The following is a 20,818-nucleotide window of genomic DNA, read 5'->3' as shown; positions in this document are numbered from 1 at the left end:
GCCTACCCACTTTCTAAAACTTCTAGATGGTAACTGCCTCCCTTCCTTCTCAGGGTCTAGTCAATTATACCTTTGTTGCTCTTTGATTATGCCTTCTGTGACTTCGGCTGTCTGCCCCAAACAGCTTCCTTGACTACACATTAACATATGTATATCTCGGGGACTTTCCCAATCGTCTATAATCTGTTTCTCCTCCATTCGCTTTTCACGTTTGCTTACTATCTAAACTGTCATTCTAAACTCGTTACCAGGAGACACACCATTTGATGCCTTTGAATACTGTCTACTGCTGCCTCCAGGTGGACTCATGACAATACTTGCAAAGCACCATGAAACATTTTTACTATGTTAACAGCACAATATAAATGCAAGTTGTTGTTGTTGGTGTGGCGACAATAGGCTGCTAACAATCCCTCCAGAAGCTCTGAATGCCACCAGATGAATACAAAATAATCACTGCTAATAGCTTGTTTGTGCTGCATGGATAGAATTACTGAAGGGAGCTCATATGAGAAATGGAACATTGGATGAGTTTTGTATTAAATTCCTCTTTGACATCAATCATCGTTGTTCATTGAAATGCCATTCTAATATAGGAACAACTCATCAAATATCAGCAATCCCTTGTATCTCGACTTCCCGCCGGAATTATCCCACAGTCAGAAAGTGGTTCCAACAGTAATTTCTCTGGAGTTGTTTATAGGTCACATTAGTGACTTTCCTGTAATTAGAATTGTTGATAAATTAACAATGCATTTATTGCCCAGCGAACTTCTTGTCTTTGATGATTCGAACAGAAGACTAATTAAAGCTGGTTTAATTGCATCGTTCACATGGTGCAATTGACTCCAGACTAATTAACTTGCCATTTTCCTTAAGTATGGGTACCTTAATCCTGGAAACTATCAGAGTTGAAAGAACTCCATGCCAATCTGAGTTTCTGCAAGAGAACTGAGACCATTCAACTTTAATTAATCCGTCACTCTGCCTGTTTGTCAATTGCTGTGCGTCAGCTGTGGTTCTGTTGGTCACACTCTTGTCCCTGAGGTTTTGGCTTCAAACACCACTTCGGAACATGAATATAAATATTAAGGCTGACAACCCACTGTAATATGGAGGGAGCGATGCACTGTAGGAGCCGCTGGTAAACCAAGGCCACATGGCAACACAATGGCGCAGTGGGTTAGCCCTGCTGCCTCACGGCGCCGAGGTCCCAGGTTCGATCCCGGCTCTGGGTCACTGTCCGTGTGGAGTTCGCACATTCTCCCTGTGTTTGCGTGGGTTTCGCCCCCACAACCCAAAGACGTGCAGGCGAGGTGGATTGGCCACGCTAAAATGCCCCCTAATTGGAAAAAATGAATTGGGTAGTCTAAATTTACATTTAAAAACAACAAGGCCACAGTTCCCCGCTTGGGTGATGTAAAATATATCAAGACACCATTTTGCAGAGCTGTGAGTTATCCCTGGTGTCCTTGCTAATATTTATCCCTCAATTGTACTAATTAGGAGCAGGAGTGGGCCACTCGGCCCCTCGAGCCTGCTCCACAATTCAATAAGATCGTTTCCTTTAACCCCCGATAACCTTTAACCCCTTGTTGATCAAGAATTTATCGAGCGAAATGGACAACTATTCAAAGACTCTGCTTACACTGCCTTTTGAGAAAGAGCATTCCAGAGACACTTAACCTTCTGACAGGAAAGAAGTCTCCTAATCTTTGCCTTATTTTTAAACAGTGGTGCCTAGTTCTAGATTCTCTGCCAAAAGGAAACACCCTCCTCACATCCACCCTGTCAATGCTCCTCAGGATCTTAAAGGTTTTGATCAAGTTGCCTCTCACTCTTCTACATTCTAATGGATACAAGTCCAACCTTTTCTCATATGATGTCACAAAACAGATGACCTCGTTGTTATCATATTATTGTCTTTAGGAGTTTCCTGTGTGTAAATTGGTTGCCATGTTTCCTACATTAAACAGGGAGTACGCTTCAGTTTTTATTGGCCATAAAAAAAAATTGAGATGTCCGGTCGTCATCAAGGAAGCAGTATAAGTGCAAGTGTTTCTTGCAGCATTCTATAGACTCTGGAAGAGTTCCAATGGATTGGAGGGGAGCTAATGTAACCCCACTTTTTAAAAAAGGAGAGAGAGAGAGAAAACGGGGAATTACAAACGGGGAATTAGCCTGACATCCGTGGTGGGGAAAATGCTGGAGTCAATTATTAAGGTTGAAATAACTGGATTCGCTAAAGGGAAAGCACGCTTGACAAGTCTTCTGGAATTTTTTAAGGATGTGACCAGTAGAGTGGACAAGGGTGAACCAGTGGATGTTGTATATCTGGGGCGAAATTCTCTGGTATCGGCGCGATGTCCGCCGACCGGCGCCAAAAACGGCGCAAATCAGTCCGGCATCGCGCCGCCCCAAAGGTGCGGAATCCTCCGCATCTTGGGGGGCCGAGCCCTAACCTTGAGGGGCTAGGCCCGCGCCGGACTGATTTCCGCCCCGTCAGCTGGCGGAAAAGGTCTTTGGTGCCCCGCCAGCTAGCGCAGAAATGACATTGCCGGGCGGCGCATGCGTGGGAGCGTCAGCGGCCGCTCATTGCATCCCCGCGCATGCGCTGTGGAGGGAGTCTCTTCCGCCTCCGCCATGGTGGAGACTGTGGCGAAGTCAGAAGGAAAAGAGTGCCCCCACGGCACAGGCCCGCCCGCGGATCGGTGGGCCCCGATCGCGGGCCAGGCCCCCCCAGGACCCCGGAGCCCGCCCGCGCCGCCTTGTCCCGCCGGTAAGGTAGGTGGTTCAATCCACGCCGGCGGGACAGGCATTGTAGCAGCGGGACTTCGGCCCATCTGGGCCGGAGAATCGCGGGGCGCGGGGGGCGGCCGCCAACCGGCGCGGCGCGATTCCCGCCCCCGCCGAATCTCCGGTGCCGGAGAATTCGGCAACCGGCGGGGGCGGGATTCACGCCAGCCCCCGGCGATTCTCCGACCCGGCGGGGGGGTCGGAGAATCTCGGCCCTGGACTTTCAAAAGCCTTTTGACAAGGTTCTACACAACAGGTCAGTGAGCAAAATTAAAGCTCATGGTATTGGGGGTAATGTATTGATGTGGATAGAGAACGTGTTGGCAGAAAGGAAGCAGAGTGGGAATAAATGGGTCCTTTTCAGAGTGGCGGGCAGTGACTAGTGGGGTACTGCAAACGAGACCCCAGCTGTTCACAATATCCATTATTGCTTTGGATGAAGAATTGCATGCAATGTCTCCAAATTTGCAGACGACACTAAGCTGGGTGGCAGTGTGTGCTGTGAGGAGGATACAAAGAGGCTGCAGGGTGACGTGGACAGGCTGGCTGAGTGGGCAAATATTTGGCAAATGCAATATAATGTGGGTAAATGTGAGGTTATCCACTTTGGTAGCAAAAACAGGAAGGCAATCTGAATGGTGGCAGTTTAGGAAAAGGGGAAGTGCAACGAGACCTGGGTGTCATGGTGGAACAGTGGCTGAAGGTTGGGATGCAGGTACAGTAGGCAGTGAGGAAAGCTAATGGCATGCTGGCCTTCATAGCGAGAGGATTTGAGAAAAGGTGTCGGGATGTCTTGCTGCAGTTAAACCGGGCCTTGGTGAGGCCATACCTTGTGTGCAGTTTTGGTCTCCTAGTTTGAGGAAGGACATTCTTGCTATTGAGGGTGTCCAGCGAAGGTTCACCAGACTAATTCCCGGGATGGCAGGACTGACATATGAAGAAAGACTGGATCGACTGGGCTTGTACTCACTGGAGTTTAGAAGAAGAGAGGGGAACTCGTAGAAACATATAAATCCTGATGGGACTGGACAGGCTAGATGCGGAAAGAATGTTCCCGATGTTGGGGACGTCCAGAACTAGGGGTCACAGCCGAAGAATAAGGGGTAAGCCATTCAGGACTGAGATGAGGAAGAACGTCTTCTCTCAGAGAGGTGTGAACCTGTGGAATTCTCTACCACAGAAAGCTGTTGGGGCCAGTTCGTTGGATAAATTCAAGAGGGAGTTGGACATGGCCCTGACGGCTAAAGGGATCAAGGGGTATGGAGAGAAAGCGGGAGTTGGCTACTGAATTGGCATGATCAGCCATGATCATATTAAATGGTGGAGCAGGCTCGAAGGGCCGAATGAACAAGAACAAAGAACAAAGAAATGTACAGCACAGGAACAGGCCCTTCGGCCCTCCAAGCCCGTGCCGACCATGCTGCCTGACTAAACTACAATCTTCTACACTTCCTGGGTCCATATCCCTCTATTCCCTCCTATTCATGTATTTGTCAAGATGCCCCTTAAATGTCACTATCGTCCCTGCTTCCGCCACCTCCTCCGGTAGCGAGTTCCAGGCACCCACTAACCTCTGTGTAAAAAACTTGCCTCGTACATCTACTCTAAACCTTGCCCCTCTCACCTTAAACCTATGCCCCCTAGCAATTGACCACTCTACCCTGGGGAAAAGCCTCTGACTATCCACTCTGTCTATGCCCCTCATAATTTTGTAGACCTCTATCAGGTCGCCCCTCAACCTCCGTCGTTCCAGTGAGAACAAACCGAGTTTATTCAACCGCTCCTCATAGCTAATGCCCTCCATACCAGGCAACATTCTGGTAAATCTCTTCTGCACCCTCTCTAAAGCCTCCACATCCTTCTGGTAGTGTGGCGACCAGAATTGAACACTATACTCCAAGTGTGGCCTAACTAAGGTTCTATACAGCTGCAACATGACTTGCCAATTCTTATACTCAATGCCCCGGCCAATGAAGGCAAGCATGCCGTATGCCTTCTTGACTACCTTCTCCACCTGTGTTGCACCTTTCAGTGACCTGTGGACCTGTACTCCTAGATCTCTCTGACTTTCAATACTCTTGAGGGTTCTACCATTCACTGTATATTCCCTACCTGCATTAGACCTTCCAAAATGCATTACCTTTGAATGGCCTAATCCTGCACCTATTTTCGATGTTTCTATGTTTGAAAGTTAACTTTTAGGTGGATATTCTGAAATAAAAGTCTCTCAGAAGTACAGTGATTTTTTTTTGTTGAAATGCAATGGCTGGTGTATTTAGTGGGGTGGATTGAACTGGGAGAACATAGGTCAGAGGAGGAGTAGGCAATATGGTCCCCCAAGTGTGCTCCACCAATCAATAAAATGTTGAATTATATCACATCCACTTTCCTGCTCTGCTGCCATATCCCTTAGCCCCCAAATCTATTCATCTCAGTCATGAATATATTGAATGATTGACCCCCCTGGGGTTGAGAATTCCAAAGGTTCACAACCCTTTGAGTGAAGAAATTTCTGTTCAGATCAGTCTTCAATATTCATATTCTTGCAGCATCACCTCTAGTTCGGGCCTTTTCAGCCGAGAAAAACATTTTTTCCGAAACCTGCCCAGTCAAATCCTCCCTTTAAAAAAAAAAACCTTCATACATTTCAAAGAAATCACCTCTCATTCTTTCAAATTCCAGAAAATTATTCATTCTTACTTAAATGCTGCCATTGGGATCTTTGATATGTTCCAGGTTAAGCCTTGCTTTATCAAAAGGATAACGTGCACTCTGATGATGCAGCACTCTTTAAATGTTTCACAGTGTCAGCAGAATCTTACTATTGATTTTTCAAGGTTAAAGTATCCTTACTTTCATAGGTAATCATACACTTTGTGTTAGTCCTTCTTGATATTGCTCATTGGTAACTTTTAAGCTAGATTGCCGAGCTATTGTATATCTCTGTGCTCTTTAAAGGTTCATTCATGGGATGTCCTAGCCAGGCCTTTGTCCTAGCCCATTTGGCCTTTGAGAGGATGGCAAATCCCTGAATGTGACTGAGTGCCTTGCTAGGCCACTTCAGAGGGCAGGTAAGAGGGCAGCATGGTGGCACAGTGGTTAGCATTCTTGCTTCACAGCGCCAGGGTCCCAGGTTCGATTCCCGGCTTGGGTCACTGTCTGTGCGGAGTCTGCACGTTCTCCCCGGGTCTGCGTGGGTTTCCTCCGGATGCTCCGGTTTCCTCCCACACGTCCCAAAGGACATGCAGTTAGGTAACATGTACATTCTGAATTCTCCCTCTGTGTACCCGAGCAGAGGCCGGAATGTGGTGACTAGGGGCTTTTCACAGTCACTTCATTGCAGTGTTAATGTTAGCCTGCTTGTGACAATGAAGATTATTTAGAACATTTTTAAAGAGCCAATCACGGCAAATTCCATCCCCCAGGTGGCATATTTGTTCAATTAACTGGGAAGGGGGTGATATTGTCACTGGACTAGTAAACCAGAGACCCAGAGTAATGCTCTGGAGACCCAGGTTCAAATCCCACCACCGCAGACGATGAAATTTGAACTCAATCAAAAAAATCTGGAATTAAAATGAAGACCATGAAACCATTGCCGATTGTCTTAAAACCCATCTGGTTCACTAATGTCCTTTAGGGAAGGAAATCTGACATCCTTAGCTGGTCTGGCCTACGTGTGACTCCAGACCGATTAAATGTGGTTGACTCTTAACTGTCCCTTAAGAGCAATTAGGGATGGCCAATAAATGCTGGCCTAGCTTGCGACGCCCACATCCCAGGAGGAATTTAAAAAATGTTTTAAATACCTTTGTTGAAGTAAAAGCAGGAATGCTCCGGCCATTGGGATTCTATGTTCCCGGCGGCAGCACATCCCTACCCGTGGGTTACCCGGCGACATGGAGTGGCCTCAGTGGGAAATCCAATTGATAAGCGGCGGGGGTAGAGAATCCCGCCATGAGCATACGGCGTGCGGCCGAGGAACACGCACCTGGGGGACCGGAGAATCCCACCCAAGGGACTTGAACCCTCACATCAAGACCCTTGGCCGAGGTCTCTGGATTGCTACCCCAGTATCATAGCCAGTAGGCTAGCGTACCTCGATAGCCAAAAAGTTAAGAGGGGTATATTTTGTGAGGTAACGCTCCCTGCTTAGGCCCTCAACTAATGGAGGGTAGATTGAAAATTAGGATCCATCACTGGAAAATGGAAACGGGCATTCTTGTCTATTTGTCGCTAATTTTTCAATCTGCCTTCCCAATTATAATAATAATAGCTTATTGTCACAAGCTTGCATTACAAGCCAGCTGTTTAGCCCACTGTGCTAAACCAGCCCCTGGTTCTGATCCTTTCACTGAATGAGATTTTCGGCCTGCAGTGCGGACACCGAACAACGTCCTTCAGAGGAATTAGCCCCTCAGTCAGCTGAGATTGATGAGGAGATGTCAGAATTCCCCTCTGCCAGAATATTGCCCTCTTGTACATTCAGAAATGAGTGACCGTCGCCTGTGTGGAATAGGACCGATGTTTAAGAAAAGGGAGGGAGATTGGAGTGAATCAAGAAGCAGACAGTGGCTGCTGCCACACTGGACTTGGAAGCATCTGTAGATCGTAGAAGAAGATGAGGCTGAAGGAACTAATATCGATTGAAGGTCTCCAGAGCCCAGCTCATAGCCACAAACTGAAGGAAAGCATCAGGCGTAACGGTAGCACACTGGTTAGCACTGTTGCCTCACAGCGCCAGGGTCCCAGATTTGATTACCAGCGTGCGTCACTGCCCGTGCGGAGTCTGCACATTCTCCTCGTGTCTGCCTGGATTTCCTCCGGGTGCTCCGGCTTCCTCCCACAAGTCCTGAAAGACGCGCTTGTTAGGGTGAATTGGACATTCCGAATTCTCCCTCTGTGTGTCCGAACAGGCGCCGGAATGTGGCGATAGGAATTTTCCCAGTAATGTCATTGCAGTGTTAATGTAAGCCTACTTATGACAATAATAAAGATTATATTATTATCATAGGGAAGATGGCCAACCAAAAGAATGTATAGTGTATACCTATAGAGCATCTTTCACCAGTTCAGGATGTCTCAGAACACATTATAGCCAAAGAACTGCTTCCTGAAGTGTAGTCATTGCTGTAGCGTGGCAGCCAATTTGCGCACAGCAAGGTTGGTTGAGGGATGAATATTGGCCTGGACACCAGGGGGAGCTCTCCAGCCTTTCATCAGAATGATCCCATAAGATCTCTTGCATCCAGTTGAGAGAGTTTTGACATTATATCCAAAAGGGAGCACCTCCAACAATGCGACACTCCCTCGAGTGTCAGGCAAAATGATTTCCCCAAAGAGTGGGAACCGTACCATGCAGACTCTGAGGCACGAGTGGGACCCACAGGCAGAGGTCGCGGAATAAATTGAAAGCAAATCCAACCAAGCGCTGTGCTGCCCGAGCCACCCCACATCTTCAAAAATTTAATCAACCAACGCTGGCCTCATATGAATCTTAGTGTAAAGTATTGCACATGTTAATTTGTTTGCATGACACTGTCTAACTGGAATGTAATTTAATTTTGAATACCTTAGTTAAAGTAGATTGTAATGATTGTTATTTAATGCATCATTTTCAGTAATTTGCTTCTCCTCTGAGGCGCACATTAGCATTTATTCACTCAGTCACCAGAATGACACGATCAGCTCCTTCAATTAATTTACAGAATATTATTATAGAATGGCTCACAGGAATAGGGAAAACATTTCAATAATGTTCGGGAAACAGCTGCTGAAGACTCGAGATAGTAAAAATACTTTGTTTTTGATGCCAATAGTTCCACATGTCAAATCAAGGACATCCTCCAATGCAAATTGTGTTTTTTTCTTCGAGACAGGAAGTCGGGTTTCCAAGTAGCCTTTTTGGTGACCATCCTGCATTGGATCTTCGAGATGGAGCTGATTATACATAGAATCAGAGAATCTGCTGTAGACAGACAGGCCCTTCGGACCAAACCGCTCCATGCCAGCTAAAAAGCTCATCTGAATTAACCCCATTTTCCTGCATTTGTTCCATATCCCTCTAAACCTTTCCTCATAGAGTCATCTCTCCTGATTTTCATTCCCACTGGAAGATTGGAATTGGGAGAGATGTTGAGCAGGGTGGCAAGTCACTGTCGCCTGTTTTAGCATAATAATAATCTTTATTAGTGTCACAAGTAGGCTTACACTCACACTGCAATGAAGTTACTGTGAAAATCCCCTAGTCACCACACTCCGGCACCTATTCAGGTACACTGAAGGAGAATTCAGAACGTCCAATTCACCTAACAAGCACATCTTTCGGGACTTGTGGGAGGAAACCGGAGCACCCGGAGGAAACCCACGCACAGACAGTGACCCAAGCCGGAAATCAAACCCGGTCCCTGGCGCTGTGAAGCAACAGTGCTAATGTGCTACCATGCATTATTGCGCAAGGTCCAAATTATATTACCCTAAGTTTCGCCCCCTTCCCCCGCCCCCCCACCTCACCCAAACGCTCCCAGTGTTGGCATCAAATATGGCCAGGTTCCGGTTAGATATTGCACCTTTAGATTCAAAGTGAAACTCCTCCACATTTCCCAAACTCAGAAGAGCCTCTCCTATAGGGGAGGTACGGCATTTTTCTATTTGCTCCCCTAGTAATTCTCTCTGAAAGGGATTGCCTATTAACTATTTAGAACGCCTGAACTCGTATAACTAACAGGTTTTATCTCTTTCAGTTTGGCCGAGAGATGAGTTCTATAAATATGAACATACCTGTCAGGGGGAGGGAGAAATCAGAACACGCCTGTCATTCCCAAACACTTACTCGATTAGCGGTGCCTCAGTGGGCGGCATTATTCCCCCTTGAGTTAGCAGATTGTGGGTTCGCAGCCCTATTTCGGAGACTTGAGCAGGAGATGCAGTCTGACATTATGGGATTGCACTGAGGCAGTGCTGCACCGACTGAGGTGCTGTCCTTTGAACAAGGTGCCCCCATCTACTCATCTTGGGAGGATGTGAAAGATCCCACAGCACTATTCTGAAGATGAGCAGGGGCATTATCCCTGATATCCTAGTCAATATTTATTTATTTTCAATGCTATACCTTTCTCAGAGTTACAAAGCCAATGCACAGAGTGGATGGAGCAAACCTTTAATCCATTTCCTTGTTTGCTGCAAAAAAAAATTCAAATTCAAATTGAATCCCCACAAAAGAGACATACCAGAACATGAACAGGCATCCTACTTGACCTCATGCTTGAACCTACGCTTGATCTTAGCCAAATATTTTCATTTGCAAAAATATACTTTATTCGTAAAATACCTGAAAGAACATTGCAAACATTTCAAGGCGGCCATCACGCACAGTGCAATAATATTCAGGTTTTCTACATCATTTTGCACTCTGAGCTGCTTTAAGATAGTCAAAGAAACATTGCAGACATTTTAAAATGGTCATTACAAATTGGGCAAAAGGTATTTAAGTTGTCGACAGTAATGTTTTTCAAACACTTTTTCCCGGGACCCACTTTTCCCAGCTGGCCACCTTTTGCGGCGCAGGCCATGTCCGCTTACCTATGAAGCGAAAGTGGAGCCTGCTTGATCCTCACGATCTCACTCGAATCAGGTTCAAAAGATGAGAGGGGAATGTGCATATCAGGTACAGACTTCAGGCAGTTCCATTATGCTGTCTTCATCTTAATGCAAACGGAAAATCCAACCTTGCACATGTCGGTCATCGTGAAGGGCTAAAAACAACAAAAACTTGTTTTACTCAGCACTGGATACTCCTGGGAGATGCTACTCCAGAATGCAGACAGCTTCATCAGCTTTTGGCATGTTTTTAATGTGGTATTAGCTACAGCAGTGTAGTCTTTTCGTTAGGAGTCAGCTATAAGTTATTAACTGACTCTGGGGACTCAATCTCAAAAGGAATTTTTCACAGGCCATTTCTCTTGCAAAATCTGAAACTTCTCCTCTCATTTGTCAGTACTTCCCTGCATATAACACACATGGGGCGGAATTCTCTGTCTTGCTGCATCCGTTTACTGGTGCCGTGTGCCCCGCCGGCAGCGGGACCTGCGTTCCGGCAGCCGGCCATTGGGGTTTCTCATTGTCATCGGGAAGTCCGCGGGCGTGATTGCACTGCTGACGAAACGGAGGATCCCGCCGAAGGCGAATCCAGCTGATGGGCTCGGCATCCTTATTTGCATTGGCACAATTGACAAAACCATACTTCAATAAATCACCTTTATACTGCTTTGGCCTGAGATAAGTTTCTACTTTGTAGGCCCTGGAGCTCTGTACAGAGCTAAGATTAACACTGCTCTGTCCTGCCCTGGATTCTCCTGAGCAGCTCTCTCCAGCAGATTCAGTTGTGAGATCCTATTCAGTAGGTACACTGCCTACAGGAATCTTTGGCCGTCTCTTGCTTTTAAGAAAATGATCCATCTTCACAGACTTCTTGCCAGCAGCTGGAAAATAGAAGCAACTCTGCTCCGTGATTTGATGCAAAAAGCACGTGCATAGAGGGCACTTGATGTCATGTGATCTTATGGTCTTATGGTCTAAGATCTTATGAGGGAAGGCTGAGGGACGTGAGGCTGTTTTCGTTAGAGAGAAGAAGGTTAAGAGGTGACTTAATTGAGGCATACAAGACGATCAGAGGATTAGATAGGGTGGACAGTGAGAGCCTTTTTCCTCGGATGCTGATGTCCAGCACGAGGGGACATAGCTTTAAATTGAGGGGAGATAGATATAGGACAGATGTCAGAGGTAGGTTCTTGACTCAGAGAGTAGTAAGGGCGTGGAATGCCTTGCCTGCAACAGTAGTGGACTCGCCAACACTAAGGGCATTCAAATGGTCATTGGATAGATATATGGAGATAAGGGAATAGTGTAGATGGGCTTTAGAGTGGTTTCACAGGTCGGCGCAACATCGAGGGCCGAAGGGCCTGTACTGCGCTGTAATGTTCTATGTTCCATGACACGCACTGAAAATGGTCTGAAGTGGCCATGATGAAGACTACACCCTTGGAGAGAGGAAAAAAAAGACTGAGTGAGTTTTTGGAAGATTCGGCTACCCTGAACAACCCTGAGGCAAGGTACTAACATGGATTGATGATTGGCTGTCAGGCAGAAGGCAGAGAGTTGGGATAAAAGGTTCTTTTTCGGAATGGCAACCGGTGACGAGTGGTGTCCCGCAGGGTTCAGTGTTGGGGCCACATATGTTCTCTTTATATATTAACAATCTAGATGACGGGACTGGGGGCATTCTGGCTAAGTTTGCCGATAATACAAAGTTAGGTGGAGGGGCAGGTAGTATTGAGGAGGTGTGGAGGCTGCAGAAAGATTTAGACAGTTTAGGAGAGTGGTCCAAGAAATGGCTGATGAAATTCAACGTGGGCAAGTGCGAGGTCTTGCACTTTGGAAAAAAGAAGAGAGGCATGGACTATTTTCTAAACGGTGACAAAATTCATAATGCTGAAGTGCAAAGGGACTTGGGAGTCCTAGTCCAGGATTCTCTAAAGGTAAACTTGCAGGTTGAGTCCGTAATTAAGAAAGCAAATGCAATATTGTCATTTATCTCAAGAGGCTTGGAATATAAAAGCAGGGATGTGCTTCTGAAGCTTTATAAAGCACTAGTTAGGCCCCATTTAGAATACTATGAGCAATTTTAGGCCCCACACCTCAGGAAGGACATACTGGCACTGGAGCGGGTCCAGCGGAGATTCACACAGATGATCCCAGGAATGGTAGACCTAACATACGATGAACGTCTGAGGATCGTGGGATTATATTCATTGGAGTTTAGGAGGTGAGGGGTGATCTAATAGAAACTTACAAGATAATGAATGGCTTAGATAGGGTGGATGTAGGGAAGTTGTTTCCATTAGCAGGGGAGACTAGGACCCGGGGGCACAGCCTTAGAATAAAAGGGAGTCACTTTCGAACAGAGATGAGGAGAAATTTCTTCAGCCAGAGAGTGGTGGGTCTGTGGAATTCATTGCCACAGAGGGCGGTGGAGGCCGGGACATTGAGTGACTTTAAGACAGAAGGTGATAAATTCTTGATTTCTCGAGGAATTAAGGGCTATGGAGAGAGAGCGGGTAAATGCAGTTGAAATCAGCCATGATTGAATGGTGGAGTGGACTCGATGGGTCGAATGGCCTTACTTCCGCTCCTGTGTCTTATGGTCCAATGTGTACATGCGTGACCTGCTTCTGCTGCCACTTCCAACCGGAAGGCATGACACAACCTAATTTATTTTCATTTAAAAAGTGGCAGCAGCCGCCATTCTCAATGTAATAGCCAGTAGTGGCTGTTGGGCGCTTCTCCCACGATTGGGACCACGGCAGGAATGGCGTGACTTATTGCTCTGTGACCCCTCCCCGGACATCCAGCCGTGATCCACACTACATTGATTTTAATGGTGGTCGGGGTGGTGCAGGGTTGAGGTGCGAGCTGCAGTAATTATTGATGAATGTTTTGGGCAAAAGTGTCCGCAGAATTTTGCGAAGCCCCGGGAAATGATCACATGCCACGCATAATGACTGACTTAGTCACAGAATTTCCTGGAATCTCTGCACCATCGTAACGATCTTTGCCCCTAGATACGCCATTAAAGTTGTCAGCAACTGCAGGCTGAAATATCTTTGCCCAGGGGATTTGTGAAATGAGGGTGTCAATGGGGCAGGTCTGTAATATTGTGGGTGACGTCGGGTACGCCATGTGTTCCCAAACAGCATGGGCGGGATTCTTCGGAAACCGGTGGGGTGGGGAACTCCGGCGGGAAGGAGTGGCGTGAACCACTCCGGCGCCGGGCTACCCCGAAGTTTTGGAATCCTCCGCACCTTCAGGGGCTAGGCCGGCGCCAGAGTGGTTTGCGCCGCGCCAGCTGGCGCGGAAGGGGCTTGGCGCTGCGCCGACCGGCGCCGAAGGGCCTCCGCCAGCCGGTGCATGCGCGGGAGCGCCAGCGTGTGTTGGCATCATCCCAGCGCATGCGCAGGGGTGGTTCATCTCTGCGTCGGCCATCGCGGACCGGTACACCAGCCGGCGCGGAGGAATAGAGTACCCCCACGGCACAGGCCCGCCTGCGGATCGGTGGGTCCCGATCGCGGGCCAGGCCACCGTAGGGGCACCCCCCGGGGCCAGATCCCCCCGCGCCACCCCGAGGACCCTGGAGGCTGCCTGTGGAGCCAGGTCCCACCGGTGAGTACCTGTCGTAACATAAGCCGGCGGGACCCGCCGATAACGGGCGGCCACTCGGCCCATCGCGGGCCGGAGAATCGCCGGGGGGGCCGCTGTCAGCGGCTACCGCCCTGCGCGTCAAGATTCTCGGCCCCGCCAAATCCCCGGCGCCAGAGAATTCGGCAGCCGGCGGGGGCGGAATACACGCCATCCCCCGGTGATTCTCTGACCCGGCGGGGGGGGTCGGAGAATCCTGCCCCATAACTTTGCTTGATGGTATGTGTGGGAATTCCAAGAAAATGGCCGTTTGAACCTTTATCTTGGGGTGTCAAGGATGTTTGTGCTGAAGGTTTCCTTCTGGATCAGGAGGAACACCCCCCCCCCCCCCCCTCCCCCTCCCCCCCAACCCTGAAAATTAATCTTTTCGAAAGCGGAGGTATCGGGCAAGGACAGGTCTGGGCTCAGGCATGTGACCAAAGCTTTGGCAGTGAGCGTGTGCAGTCTTTGCAGCTGCTTTCAGGGTTCTTGTGTAAGTCCCTGGTTGTCGGGCCTGCTACTTTATGGGACGTTTGACTACATTTAAGGTGCAGTGTAAATGCAAGATGTTGTTTTGGGTCACCATGAGTGGTGGCAGTGGAGCTGACGGCGCAGGATCCGATCCTCCCATTGATCCATCATCCGTGTTTACTGCTGGATGTGGGAATAACAGGCTTTATGAACATAGCATTCAGCAGCAATATCCATAGCTGGGTTATGGAACCTCTTGTCATTTATCTGGGCTAAGTGGCTCATTAACTGGGTGAGCACTGTTAAAGAATCATTAGTACAAGAGCATTGCGATTTGTTGTGTGCATTTCCTTTCCCATTCCCACAGATGGAGTCACGTTCAGTTATTTTACAGCCAGCCATTCTGTTAGTGGGCGGCAGATAATGAGGAAATGTGAGGAATTTAACCGCTTTTTTTACGGCGGGGAAATTGGAAGGGGGGTGGGGGGTGAGTTTTATACCGGGGTGGGTGGATGGGCTTGGCTGCAGGCTGGTGGGAGTTAAGTGGGAAAACATTCCAAGCTCATCGGAACTCAGGTTCCAACTCTCCGGCCTCCAGACGTCATTGACTTTGCAAGGGGCAGGCAGCCGAACCCGCTGACAAGAGGCGAGCTATTACTCTAAACGTGTTAATGAGGCCACGGGCCTCGGGTTTAATCAGCTTTGCGATTTGAACCACGGCCAGCCGTGTTTCCCAGGCCTCAGGAAGACTGGCACATGTATTAAATGAACAAAGAACAAAGAAAAGTACAGCACAGGAACAGGCCCTTCGGCCCTCCAAGCCCGTGTCGACCATGCTGTCCGTCTAAACTAAAATCATCTACACTTCCGGGGTCCGTGTCCCTCTATTCCCATCCTATTCATGTATTTGTCAAGATGCCCCTTAAACGTCATTATCGTCCCTGCTTCCATCACCTCCTCCGGCAGCGAGTTCCAGGCACCCACTGCCCTCTGTGTAAAAAACTTACCTCGTACATCTCCTCTAAACCTTGCCCCTCGCACCTTAAACCTATGCCCCTTAGTAATTGACCCCTCTACCACGGGGAAAAGCCTCTGACTATTCACTCTGTCTATGCCCCTCATAATTTTGTAGACCTCTATCAGCTCACCCCTCAACCTCCGTCGTTCCAGTGAGAACAAACCAAGTTTATTCACCTGCTCCTCATAGCTAATGCGTATTGCATGACCTCAGAGAGGGCGGTAAAAGGCTTTCCAGCACTTCTTGTGGGCCAGGTAATACAGGAGCGCTTCCCCACAAATCACTGAGCCCTTTGTCCCTCCACACCCACACCCTACCCAGCTCCACACCATCATCTCCTCCGCGCCCCCCTCCTCCTCCCATCCCACCAGCACCAAGCCTATTTGCAAGTGAAAAGTTCCCTGATGCCTCCGATAAAGTTCGAGCTGACTGAAAATGCTGACTTGCCGAATGCGTGTCTGGGAAAACAAACTACATTTAAAAAATTTTGAGTGCAGCAGAAACTGTCACTCCATAATTCTTCGACTTGGCTTTTTCCTCACTTGCCTGTGCTTCATAAGAATGTAACCAGTCAAGAATCAATAATGCTAAGCAGGGGGCCGCTCTGCAACTTGCCCATGCTGTCAAATACCATTTCCAGCATAATATAAATGACGGAAAAGCACGAGCATATGCGTGGAAAAAAAAACAAGCTAATGTCAAGAATTTTCGCCATGTGCGCCATCTTGACGTTGAATAAAGTGTCGTTTAAAAAAAAAGGCGATTGTTGCATTTCAGCTTTAATCATAATCACTTATCTAAATCTGAAGTGCGGGGGAAGAGCATGCACAGGGCCCACTGGAAGACACCCAGCTCTTTGACTTCTCTTGCAGAAATCCATCTTTCATGCGTTCCAATGCTCTTGGCAGCATTCTTTAATTTTGCAGATGACTTATGCTGTTTCTGCTGTAAGGGCCATCCGTCAAACTGCACAATGCAAAAGGGATAATGTGTATTCAATACTGAGAGTGCAGCACAGTGTGGCGGAGAGCGGCACATATTACTCACCATTCATTTGCCCCTTTGATTTCTGATTACAGATGGGAGTGCTGTGTTCCGAGGATGCTTTAAAAGGCCTGATAATATCTCCCTGGCCTTGCCGGCAGGCAACGTCTTGCTGAACATGTCCATAGATAAGTGTGTGGATTTCTGTACTGAGAAGGTAACTAGGACAATGCTAAACTGCCTTAGATTTCTGTTTGTTTTTCTTTAACTGCAAACTCTAATGGCCATTATTTTTCAGCCGTAATCGAACCATCAGCGTTCACTGTCACTGAAACCGACAACAACTCTTGGAGCCTGTACATGCGCAGTCAAACGCGGAGCGCCAGTTGCCTTTGTCAGTGGTTCCCTGCTCCTTTGCAGGGAGCCCCGTTAAAGTCCCACGGGAGGTAATATCTGTTACAAACCGGCCAAAATATTATGCCTTTCTAATGAGGTTCAACACAGTTTATAGCAGTGTACTAAGTGGTAATTACTCTTGAACAGCCTCTCTGGCCCTGGAAAACTAATTTTATATTTGTGCAATGTCAATTTCTTTAAACAAAAAATTTTAGAGTACCCAATTCATTTTTTCCATTTAAGGGGCAATTTAGCGTGGCCAATCCACCCACCCTGCACATGAAAATGAAATGAAATGAAAACCGCTTATTGTCAAAAGTAGTCTTCAAATGAAGTTACTGTGAAAAGCCCCTCGTCGCCACATTCCGGCGCCTGTTCGGGGAGGCTGGTACGGGAATTGAACCGCGCTGCTGGCCTGCCTTGGTCTGCTTTAAAAGCCAGCGATTTAGCCCCGTGTTTGCGTGGGTTTCGCCCCCACAACACAAGGACACATTCAATGAATGGCCTGACACTGGGAAGTTCTGAGGAACAAAGGGACCTGAGCGTGTTTGTTCATAGATCTCTGAAGGCAGAAGGGCAGGTGAATAGGGTGGTGAAAAAGGCATAAGGGACACTTGCCTTTATCAATCAAGTCATCGATCACTAAAGCAGGGAGATTGTGTTGGAGTTGTATAGAAGTTTGGTGAGGCCACAGCTGGAGTACTGTGTGCAATGGGCGGCACGGCAGAACAGTGGTTAGCACTATCGCTTCACAGCGCCAGGGTCCCAGGATCGATTCCCGGCTTGGGTCACTGTCTGTGCAGAATATGCACGTTCTCCCCGTGCCTGCGTGGGTTTCCTCCGGGTGCTCCGGTTTGCTCCCACAAGTCTTGAAAGACGTGTTGCTGGGTGGATTGGAAATTCGGAATTTTCCCTCGGTGTACCCGAACAGGCTTTGGAATGTGGGGACTAGGGTCTTTTCACGGTAGCTCCATTGCAGTATTAATGTAAGCCGACTTGTGACAATAAAGATTGTTATTATTATAATAAAGCTTATTATTATTATGAGTCGACAGCTCATTTTATCTCTCTCGATCGAAGCAAATGAGCAGAAAATCCAAGCAGAGAGCCTATCCCATTGTTCTCTGAGTGGGATATGCTGAGATTGAAGCTTCACTTTCTATCCTGAAGACTGGTCAACTGATGATAGTGCAGAATGCTGTAGCAAGATGACAGAGTGTGATGATTTCCATGTTGAACTGTATCCCAGGGCGAGACAGGACCTCGGGGAAGACAGGGCCTTGGTCTAGCATCTCTTCCAGAAGGCAGCACCTCTGACCGCGTAGCACCCCCTCAGTAAGATGCTGCAAGCGCCGGCCTAGGTTGCGCGCTCAAGCCTGTGGAGTGAGATTCCTGACTCAGGAGACGGAAGCACCACCATCCGAGTCACGGGCCGACTGCCCAATTCCAACTCTGTCGGCAATCGATCTGCGAGCCACACCCCCCACCTCAACACCCAATAAAACCCCTGAAGCCGGCGGCTCAGAGGAGCATGTTCAGTATATGTTCCAGAAACCTCTGTGGCGTGGGTCACAGTGGGTCGAAGGATGAAGTAAAATTTTGAGAGAGATTAAATTTATGGCGAAGAAAGAGTGCTTTTGGAAACGCAGATCCCTGGGTAGTTTGAGCCAATCACGATAAGTGGATGGTGATGAAGTGTTTTTTTTTTGATTGACTCAAGGAGCCAATCAATTTAAGTGGACCATGGTATAGTGTTTTTGATTAACCACGCTCATCAGGAAACCTGACAGATTATTGCAATGCTCACGGATCATTTAAAGTGTGGCCCTTGTTATACACCAGACTCAAGTGTATATTATAGGTCATTTAAACCCTTCAGTTCATGTTCTGCCATAATTTTGAAACAAGTGACAGTAATTCGTAAGTCGAGCCATGTTGCTTGGGAAATGTTGAGGGAAAGAACCAGCTCAGAGCCTTTTACTCCACATCGTCAGACACATTTACACTGTGCACTGAATCTACAGAAAGAATGAATTGAGATTTATGACGAGGAGTCATAAATGGAGTTAGTTAACCTAAAAGACAGCTGCTTAGGGGCCTAGTGGCCTTATTCCATTTCTAAAAATACCTGCGGCCTTGTTTCAAATCCACTGGGGTTCCTCATTTTCATCTGGTCGCATTTCCCCGGCCCTGCTTCAGTTATTCAAACACTGAGATCTCACGCCTTTTTTTTTTGAGCGGCCATTATTGAGTCAATGTTGAGGCCTCGGTTTAAAAGTCTCATCTTCGTTTTTCAAATCCCTCCGAGGCCTTGCCCCGCCCCATCTCTGCAAACTCCTCCAGCCCTGCGGGGAATTCTGAATTCGCCCTCAGTGTACCCGAACAGGCGCCGGAAAGTGGCGGCTAGGGGCTTTTCTCAGTAACTTCATTGCAGTGTTAGCGTAAGCCACCCCGCTACCAATCCCGGTCTCTCCCTCCTCCTTTAAGATGCTCCTTAAGACCTCCTTCTTTTTGACCAGCCTTTGATTGCCTGTCCTAAATGTCTCCTTATGTGACTCAGTTTCAAGATTTGTTTTGTTCAGAGTCCGAAGAAGCACCTTGGGAAATTTTACGCCATTAAAGACGAATGCGAGTTCTTGTTGCACATTCATGTGCAATTCGATTCTGTATGAAATTTAAAAATCATTATCTTATTTGCTTTGTTTCAGTAAGTTTGGTCCGGTGCTGCTGGGTAACTCTTACTTTAGAGGATAATGTAAACGGTCCTCCATGAAACCATAAATAGGGGCTGGTTTAGCACAGTGGGCTACACAGCTGGCTTGTAATGCAGAACAATGCTAGCAGCACGGGTTCAATTCCCCTACCGGCCTCCCCAAACATGTGGTGACTCGGGGCTTTTCACAGTAACTTCATTGAAGCCTACTTGTGACAATAAGTTGTTACTATTATTATTTAAATCAGGAGAGGCGCTGGCCGGGCAAATATTGCGAGTTTCACCCTCTTGCCCGAAGTTTAGAATCGATGCCCTTAGGATAGATTCAAGCATGATGCCCTTTCCAAGAGACGATGCAGACTCGATGGGCTGAATGGCCTCCTTCTGCACTGTAAATTCTATGATTCTGTGATTCGAGCCTAACTCTTGTGTCTCCCCGTACAATAACAGTCTTACTGCCCTGGATTGCTCCCTCTGTTGAACAGCTGTGCCATTACATAATAGAATCCCAAGATTGCATTGGCGTTCGGGGTAGTGTTCGTTCACTGCGTCTCGGAGGCTGCGGCGCAAATCCGGATGTGACACCGCGAGCTGATCATGGTGCCAAGCTTGGTGAGACGTCCCACTGCAGAGAACTGCTATGAGGTTTCCCAAGCTGAGTGGGACAGGCTGGATCTCCTTCCCCCTCTCAAATTACCTCGAAGATGAAAATTCCTCTTCACTATATATGGCGTTGAAATGCACTCTTTGCTTAATGGAGCATTCAAACATTAAAAGATCTTGCTTCAGTTCATTCCTGATGTGTAAAAAAAGACACGTCCAGAGGAGTACCTGCACAATAGAATCAGAATGTGGAGTCTCTAAAGGTAACAGCCACCAGACAACGCAATATGAAGGGCGCCAATTAAGAGTTGACGAACAAGGATGAAAGAACGAAGACACCCAGTGCGACTTGCAAGATAGGAAATTGGTTCATTTTCCACCCACATAATAATAATCGCTTATTGTCACAAGTGGGCTTCAATGAAGTTACTGTGAAAAGCCCCAAGACGCCACATTCCTGCGCCTGTTCGGGGAGGCCGGTACGGCAATTGAACCCGCGCTGCATTACAAGACAGCCATTTAGTCCACTGTGCTAAACCAGCCTCGAATTACTGGAATGAAATTGTTTCTAAGTCAGCAGGAGGAGGAGGAATTTGTTGATGTTT

At 47.7% G+C, this 20,818-nt stretch overlaps 1 protein-coding gene across 1 annotated transcript in view; it reads left to right on the top strand.

Moving 5' to 3' along the window:
• The window catches only part of wscd2 (WSC domain containing 2), a 351,702-nt gene that overhangs the window by 217,270 nt on the left and 113,614 nt on the right, over positions 1–20,818 (top strand). Inside the window, exon 4 of the mRNA XM_072475405.1 lies at positions 16,597–16,718. Coding sequence (XP_072331506.1) covers positions 16,597–16,718 — 122 coding nt within the window. The remainder of the gene's footprint in view (positions 1–16,596; positions 16,719–20,818) is intronic.

The sequence above is a fragment of the Scyliorhinus torazame genome, chromosome 1 (genome assembly GCF_047496885.1).
Source record: "Scyliorhinus torazame isolate Kashiwa2021f chromosome 1, sScyTor2.1, whole genome shotgun sequence".
In the NCBI taxonomy this organism is placed as follows: domain Eukaryota; kingdom Metazoa; phylum Chordata; class Chondrichthyes; order Carcharhiniformes; family Scyliorhinidae; genus Scyliorhinus; species Scyliorhinus torazame.
Note: the sequence above shows the minus strand (reverse complement) of the source record. Positions and strands in the feature narration are given on the sequence as shown.